The following is a 9,102-nucleotide window of genomic DNA, read 5'->3' as shown; positions in this document are numbered from 1 at the left end:
TTTCTCCACAACCTCACCAACATTTGTGGTTGTTTGTCTTTTGGATGATGGCGATCCTTACTGGTGTGAGGTGATATCTCATTGTGGTTTTAATTTGCATTTCTCTGATGACTAGTGATGTGGAGCATCTTTTCATGTGTCTGTTGGCCATCTGAATTTCTTCTTTGGGGAACTGTCTATTCAGCTCCTCTGCCCATTTTTTAATTGGATTATTTGCTTTATGTTTGTTGAGGTGCCTGAGCTCTTTATGTATTTTGGATGTCAACCCTTTATGAGATCTCTCATTTATGAATATATTCTCCCATACTGTAGGGTACCTTTTTGTTCTATTGATAGTGTCCTTTGCTGTACAGAAGCTTTTCAGCTTGATATAGTCCCACTTGTTCATTTTTGCTTTTGTTTCCCTTGCCCAGGGAGATATGTTCATGAAGAAGCCGCTCGTGTTTATGTCCAAGAGATTTTTGCCTATGTTTTTTTCTAAGAGTTTTATGGTTTCATGACTTACATTCAGGTCTTTGATCCATTTCGAATTTACTTTTGTGTATGGGGTTAGACAGTGATCCAGTTTCATTCTCTTACATGTAGCTGTCCAGTTTTGCCAGCACCACCTGTTGAACAGGCTGTCATTTCCCCATTGTATGTCCATGACTCCTTTATCATATATTAATTGACCATATATGTTTGGGTTAATGTCTGGAGTCTCTATTCTGTTCCACTGGTCTGTGGCTCTGTTCTTGTGCCAGTACCAAACTGTCTTGATTACTGTGGCTTTGTAGTAGAGCTTGAAGTTGGGGAGCAAGGTCCCCCCCACTTTATTCTTCCTTCTCAGGATTGCTTTGGCTATTCAGGGTCTTTGGTGTTTCCATATGAATTTTTGAAGTATTTGTTCCAGTTCGTTGAAGAATGCTGTTGGTAGTTTGATAGGGATTGCATCGAATCTGTATATTGCTTTGGGCAGGATGGCCATTTTGATTATATTAATTCTTCCTAGCCAAGAGCATGGGATGAGTTTCCATTTGTTAGTGTCCTCTTTAATTTCTCTTAAGAGCGTCTTATAGTTTTCAGGGTATAGTCTTTCACTTCCTTGGTTAGGTTTATTCCTAAGTATTTTATTCCTTTTGATGCAATTGTGAATGGAATTGTTTTCCTGGTTTCTCTTTCTATTGGTTCACTGTTAGTGTATAGAAAAGCTACAGATTTCTGTGTGTTAATTTTGTATCCTGCAACTTTGCTGTATTCCGATATCAGTTCTAGTAGTTTTGGAGTGGAGTCTTCAGGGTTTTTTATGTACAATATCATGTCATCTGCAAATAGTGACAGTTTAACTTCTTCTTTATCAATTTGGATTCCTTGTATTTCTTTGTTTTGTCTAATTGCCATGGCTGGGACCTCCAGTACTATGTTGAATAGCAGTAGGAAGAGTGGGCATCCCTGTCTTGTTCCCAATCTCAGAGGAAAAGCCTTCAGATTCTCGCTGTTCAGTATGATGTTAGCTGTGGGTTTATCGCATATGACCTTTATTATGTTGAGGTACTTACTCTCTATACCCATTTTGTTGAGTTTTTATCATGAATGGATGTTGAATTTCGGCCAATGCTTTTTCAGCATCTACAGAGATAATCATGTGGTTTTTGTCCTTCTTTTTGTTTATATGGTGGATGATGTTGATGGACTTTCGAATGTTTTACCATCCTTGCATCCCTGGGATGAATCCCACTTGGTCATGGTGTACGATCCTTTTGATGTATTTTTGAATTTGGTTTGCTAATATTTTGTTGAGTATTTTTGCATCTACATTCATCAGGGATATTGGTCTGTAGTTTTCTTTTTTGGTGGGGTCTTTGCCTGGTTTTGGTATTAGGGTCTTCATAGAATGAGTTTGGGAGTATTCCCTCCTCTTCTATTTTTTGGAAAACTTTAAGGAGAATGGGTATTATGTCTTCTCTGTATGTCTGATAAAATTCCAAGGTAAATCCGTCTACCCCGGGGGTTTTGTTCTTGGGTAGTTTTTGGATTACTGATTCAATTTCTGTGCTGATAATTGGTTTGTTCAGATTTTGTGTTTCTTCCTTGGTCAGTCTTGGAAGGTTGTATTTTTCTAGGAAGTTGTCCATTTCTCCTAGGTTTTCCAGCTTGTTAGCATATAGGTTTTCATAGTAGTCTCTAATAATTCTTTGTATTTCTGTGGGGTCCGTCATGATGTTTCCTTTCTCATTTCTGATTCTGTTGATGTGTGTTAATTCTCTTTTTCTCTTAATAAGTCTGGCTAGAGGCTTATCTATTTTGTTTGTTTTTTCAAAGAACCAGCTCTTGGTTTCATTGATTCTTTCCATTGTTTTATTCTTCTCAATTTTATTTATTTCTTCTCTGATCTTTATTATGTCCCTCCTTCTGCTGACTTTAGGCCTCATTTGTTCTTTTTCCTATTTCGATAATTATGACGTTAGACTATTCATTTGGGTTTTTTCTTCCTTTTTTAAATATGCCTGGATTGCTATATACTTTCCTCTTAAGACAGCTTTCACTGCATCCCACAGAAGTTGGGTCTTTGTGTTGTTGTTGTCATTTGTTTCCGTATATTGCTTGATTTCTACTTTAATTTGGTAGTTGATCCATTGATTATTTAGGAGCATGTTGTTAAGCCTCCATGTGTTTGTGAGCCTTTTTGCTTTCTTTGTACAATTTAGTTCTAGTTTTATCCCTTTGTGGTCTGAAAAGTTGGTTGGTAGAATTTCAATCTTTTTGAATTTACTGAAGCTCTTTTTGTGGCCTAGTATGTGGTCTATTCTGGAGAATGTTCCACGTGCACCTGAGAAGAATATGTATCCTGTTGCATTTGGATGTAGAGTTCTGTAGATGTCTATTAGGTCCATCCGTTCTAGTGTGTTGTTCAGTGCCTCTGTGTCCTTACTTATTTTCTGTCTGGTTGATCTGTCCTTTGGAGTGAATGGTGTGTTGAAGTCTCCTAAAATGAATGCATTGCATTCTATTTCCTCGTTTAGTTCTGTTAGTATTTGTTTCACATATGCTGGTGCTCTTGTGTTGGGTACATATGTATTTATAATGGTTATATCCTCTTGTTGGACTGAGCCCTTTATCATTATGTAATGTCCTTCTTTATCTTTTGTTACTTTATTTGTTTTGAAGTCTATTTTGTCTGATACTAGTACTGCAACACCTGCTTTTTTTCTCACTGTTGTTTGCATGAAATATCTTTTTCCATCCCTGACTTTTAGTCTGTGCATGTCTTCGGGTTTGAGGTGAGTCTCTTGTAAGAAGCATATAGATGGGTCTTGTTTTTTTATCCATTCAGTGAGTCTATGTCTTTTGATTGGTGCATTCAGTCCATTTACATTTAGGGTGATTATCTATAGGTATGTACTTATTGCCATTGCAGGCTTTAGATTCGTGGTTACCAAAGGTTCAAGGTTAATTTCCTTACTATCTAAGAGTCTAACTTAACTCACTTAGTATGCTGTTACAAACACAATATAAAGGTTCTTTTCTACTTCTCCTTTTTCTTCCTCCTCCATTCTTTATATATTAGGTATCATATTCTGTACTTTTTGTCTATCCCTTGATTGACTTTGGGGATAGTTAATTTAATTTTCCATTTGCTTAGTAATTAGTTGTTCGACTTTCTTTACTGTGGTTTTATGACCTATGGTGACAACTATTCAATCTTAGGAACACTTCCATCTATAGCAGTCCCTCCAAAATAGACTGTAGAGGTGGTTTGTGGGAGGTAAATTCTCTCAGCTTTTGCTTATCTGTAAATTGTTTAATCCCTCCTTCAAATTTAAATGATAATCTTGCCAGATAAAGTAATCTTGGTTCCAGGCCCTTTTGCTTCATGGCATTAAATACATCATGCCACTCCCTTCTGGCCTGTAAGGTTTCTGCTGAGAAGTCTGTTGTTAGCCTGATGGGCTTTCCTTTGTATATGGTCTTATTTCTGCCTCTGGCTGCTTTTAACAGTCTGTCCTTATCCTTGATCTTTCCCATTTTAATTACTATGTGTCTTGCTGTTGTCTTCCTTGGGTCCCTTGTGTAGGGGGATCTGTGGCTCTCCATGGCCTGAGAGACTATCTCCTTCCCCAGATTGGGGAAGTTTTCAGCAAATACCTCCTCAAAGACACCTTCTATCCCTTTCTCTCTCTCTCCTTCTTCTCATATCCCTATAATGTGAATATTGTTCTGTTTGGATTGGTCACACAGTTCTCTCAATATTCTTGAGATCCTTTTTTGTCTCTGTGCCTCAGCTTCTTTGTATTCCTCTTCTCTAGTTTCTACTTCATTTATTGTCTCCTCCACCATATCCAACCTGCTTTTAATACCCTCCATCGTGCTCTTCAACGACTGGATCTCCAACCTGAATTCATTCCTGAGTTCTTGGATGTCTTTCAGTACCTCCATTAGTATGTTGATGATTTTTATTTTGAACTCCCTTTCAGGAAGAGTTACGAGGTCCATATCATTTAAATCTTTCTTGGGAGTTGTATTAATAATTTTACTCTGGACAAGGTTCCTTTGGCGTTTCATGTTTGTATATGGCGCCCTCTAGTGTCCAGAAGCTCTATTCTGGAGCTGCTCAGTCCCTGAAGCAATGTTGGGGGTTGCAGGGGAACGGTACTGGTGCCTGGCGGGAGGAAAGAGCTGTTCCCCGCCTCCCGGCTGCTGTGCCTGTCTCCACTGCCTGAGCCAGTGGGCCGAGCACACAGATACAAGCTTTTGTCCCAGAGCAGCCAGATATGGATCCCTGCTTTCCACAAGTGGCCGGAGTCCCAGTCTCCCCAGGAACTCTGCCTGTTTTAACTTTCCAACCCAGTAGTCATGCGAGTCTCATGAAAGCACCATGAAATGTAGGTTTGTGGTCCCAGAGCAGATCTCCGGAGCCAGGTATTCAGCAGTCCCAAGCCTTCCACTCCCTCCCTGCTCCGTTTCTCTTCCTCCCGCCGGTGAGCTGGGGTGGGGGAGGGGCTCGGGTCCCCCGGAGCCACAGCTCTGGTATGTTACCCCATTTGCTGAGGTCTGCTCTTTTCTTCAGGTGTTTGCAGTCTGGCGCCGTCCTCTTTCCTGTTGCTCTCTCAGGATTGGTTGCGCCAACTATATTTTCTAATTGTATCCAGTTTTAGGAGGAAGCCTCTGTCTGTCCTCTCACGCCGCCATCTTTAATCCATCTCCTATCATCCATTTAAAAAAATTTGCTTCGAATTACTTTTAAGTTGTGAATGTAAGGATGGCTATGCTACTCCCTGACAAGGTGAGCTGGCCCCATGGCATGCTCTTCCTCCCTAGAGCACCTGCTGCCCCTGTACAGACACCTGCAAAGGTAAACGGACATGTGCTCTTCCAACAGAGCTGAGTGCTGAAGGGGTACTCGCCTCCCCCAATCTAACAGTCTTCTAAGAACCACTCCTATCTCACCTTTGCAAGTTAAAGGATGCACACAAGATTTCCAAGTGGGCAGCAGGAAGGGTGAGTATGTGAGGCTTATGGATACAATGTACAGACTCAGTGGACTGTACCAAAGGGCTAGTCAGAGCCACCATACACCTGCAGGTGGCCCAAAATTCCACCACAGCATGCAAGTGTCAACACAGAGGAACTTGTTGGATGGGCACTCAGAGAATCTAGGGAACAGTAGTACTTGCTGCCTTCAACTTAATGAACAACTTCAAAGACAGTAAGCTATCTTGATCTGTGTAGGTTTTATTTAGGAATTAAGTTTAGCCAGGAAAGACCCATCAAAATATTACTCATAATTTTCAATTTAATTACAGGTTCACATAAAACATATACAATATTTCTGCTAAGGTAGATTTATCAACACATTGTTAGTTTTCATAACATGACCTCCTATGCAAGAGCATGAGGGAGAAGACCACAATGACAGACTGAGCTTCACAGGCAGGAACCTGCTCCATGGCAGCTCACACCACAGGTAGGCGGGCCACAGGTGGCATGCTGTGTGGCCAGATGCTCCACAGAAAGCTACAGCAGTTTGCATTTGAACCTTTTAAATGCACAGTATCAGAGAAAACAAATTTATGCACACTATGGTTATAGTAATGCCATCACACACGGTCACAACTATGCAAAAATACTGTTTCCAAATAAAAAAGAAACTCCACGAACTATAAAAATGTTGCCACAGAAAGCAAAGCTTACCTGTAAGAAGTTTTAACTGACTTTGACTATGAAATACCCCCAAATCTGCTAAAATACAAGAACCACTGACGGAAATAGTTATTATATTTTGTTCATAAATAACACCCTTTCCTGAAAACCTAACTTGGGTCTCAGAGTCATGGTACTGCCCTGAACAAATGGGACATTTCAAGAAAGGAAGTTTGGATACTGCTTATGGAACATTTTTCCTCTTGTTTTCCTTTCATCTTCCAGCAGGTCTATTTTAGCCATTAAAATTATTTTTTACTGTTTTTATGTCAACTATTAAAAAACAAAATTCTTAACTCAGACCCTAATCCCTATGTTCACTTCAGTACAAACAAGGAGCTCTGACATGACACAATGTTACCAAGACAATTAAAAAAAACATATCCCTTCCTCAGACAAGGCCTTGTTAGGAGATCATGATGAAAGCCAACTAGAATTGTCTTAAAAGAAATCATTTGGTTTTTACTTTAAGTGGTCTGACCAGAAGGTATGTTTTACCAAGTCAAAACAAATTTTCTTGACTACTGATGAAAAAGCTCACCGTCTGGCTAGGATCCCAGCGTGCTCAGATGGACAGACTCGTGCCAGCGGCCACAGGCTCTAAAGCATGCCTGGCGCCGCATCTGCACATAAGTGCTGTGGGCTGGCTCTGACTAGTCTAGGTATAGCGACAAGAGCCTACTCCTCTCTAGCCATGTTTTTATGAGGTTTCAAAAGGAAGTAAATATCAAGGGGCTCTGTTCCAAACTGTCCCAGCTTTCTTTTGCCCAGACTTTCAAAGGAAGGAAGGAAGACCCTCACAGATTCAGGGCCCAAGGCCAGGCCAGAGTGTCCCCATCTTCTGGTCCATTCCCCCATCTTCAGCGAACCCTTCTCTCTATAGATCCAGCTTCCACAGTTGACCCGACAGCTCCGGTCAGGTAATCCTCATAGCCACCCAAGGACAGCCTCAAGCTGGGCCTCAGCTGGCTCTTCCCTGCTTCCTTCCCTCTACTTTCTCTTCCACTCCGGACTGACTCTGACCTACCACCAACTCCAGACATTCCCCCTCGCTCAGCCCTTGGGCACCCCCACTCCGCTTCTGTCCAACAAAATCCCAGCCAAGGGACATCCAAGGCTTAAACACAATTCAAATACCAGTCACTGCTAGGCATAACATGGGAATTTCATTATCTGCAGTTGACAGCAGCACAATTGAGAAAAGACTCACAGACCATGTCTGGCAACAAATGCACATTAAATCATTTGAGCCTAAAAATATGCACAAAGGAGATTCAGGAAACAAGACTGTACCTAAAGTACAATGTCAGCATGTAACATGATGGGTAGGGATCAAGTTCATAAATCAATAGAGTACATATTATATAAAATAACAGGACGGAATTCAAACACACAAGCTAAAACAATTACTTCAGCTCAGAAGAGTAGCAAGTCCCCTCAGAAGCTAGTTGGGCCTCTTCCCCAACTGGACATACACTGAACCTCTGTATTATATTATCCTACCTAACCCATCACATCAGTAAGCAGATAAAATTAATGATACCCTTTCTCGAGCTTCAACTTAGATAATGTCCTGGCCTGAAGAGGATTCCCGTGACGGTCATGCACAGGGAAAGCGTACACGCATGGGAGTAAAGAAAAGGGATGTCCCACTTAAAACACCTTTATGTGAATATAAAGGAATTTGTGAATTAAGGAAATCCACTCAACTAAAAGTGGGAACTCTTTCCACAACAGGAAACATTCCATTTCTTACAGATCTGTGTGTGTGTGTGTGTGTGAGCACAGAGCAGTCAGACACACCTGGACATCCACCACACCTGAGCCAGCTGCCTCCTCTCACGCTGCTGGTTTGGCACGGCTGCACACACACTGGCATACACAACAATGTAAGAAGCAGGCTAACTACAGCACCATCAAAGGAACCACAAGATAACAAAAAAATAAACAATTTCTAATAAGCAAAGTCATAAACTTATTCCTAACAATCATTCTAAAGTCATACGTTCAGCAGAAACATCCAGATGCAGGTTTGCAGAAAGTATGCAAAGCTTCTATTAGAATAACTAGGTTTGTATTCCAGTCCAAGAAAACAGACATAAAAATATGGGACAAAATTAAACATGGGCTCTGGAAATATCAAAGCAACAGGACTAAAATTCTGAAGTAGTTTTCAGGAAACACTGAGGACACTGACAAGCATGAAATAACCCCATCACACCCACAACAGACACAGGGGCTTCCTACCCATCTGCCTCACAGGGACACAAACACAGCGAGCTTCAAAAACACACACTGTTTGGCTCATGTGCAACAACAGCCATTAAGTGGGCATCCCAGGAAGATCACTTGGCCCTAACATGGAACTAAAGAGGAGTTAGCTGCATGCCACAAAGACATAATCATTTCACTTTAGGTCTCCATCTCCTTCACCATCCCCTTGGATGGACTTTTTGATACGAAGCAACATGGTAGTAAGCCACTGATCCAAGCGAGATATTGAGTCAAATTCCTTCACCTAGTTTAAGGGAAGAGGAACACGAATTATTCCATGGAGATAAAATCAAAATATAAAACAGTGTCCCACACTGTTTAAACACTTATAGTGATAATCTGCCAACTTTCTCTATTTAAAATAATACATTCCAGTTTGTAAGTTTCTCCATTAAGAACTGTTTATGTTTTCATTATCCTGTGACTATTCAATGGAGTTAGTGACAAGTTCTTGTACTTTTCATATTGCTCTGTGTGCTATAACAAGTGATAGCAAAAATTCACAAAAGCCTTTATAATGGAAGAAGAGCACATTTAACGTGACAAAGGAAGTTAGGCCGTGTGTAAGAATAAGGAAAGCACATGGAAAAGTAATACTGCTCCAATATTCACAGACCGTTAACAAATGCACCAGCACAGACAGGATGC

The 9,102-nt window shown here is 40.7% G+C and overlaps 1 protein-coding gene across 4 annotated transcripts in view; it reads right to left on the bottom strand.

Annotated features, from left to right (window-relative positions):
- Positions 1–5,694: 5,694 nt before the first annotated feature.
- NAPB (NSF attachment protein beta) overlaps positions 5,695–9,102 on the bottom strand; it is a 59,222-nt gene continuing 55,814 nt past the window's right edge. For all 4 annotated transcript variants that reach the window (XM_036892161.2, XM_036892160.2, XM_057502665.1 and 1 more), the window contains one exon: positions 5,695–8,698. In XM_036892161.2, coding sequence (XP_036748056.1) covers positions 8,588–8,698 — 111 coding nt within the window. In that variant the 3' untranslated portion in view covers positions 5,695–8,587. The remainder of the gene's footprint in view (positions 8,699–9,102) is intronic.

The sequence above is a fragment of the Manis pentadactyla genome, chromosome 5 (assembly GCF_030020395.1).
Source record: "Manis pentadactyla isolate mManPen7 chromosome 5, mManPen7.hap1, whole genome shotgun sequence".
Lineage (NCBI taxonomy): Eukaryota > Metazoa > Chordata > Mammalia > Pholidota > Manidae > Manis > Manis pentadactyla.
Note: the sequence above shows the minus strand (reverse complement) of the source record. Positions and strands in the feature narration are given on the sequence as shown.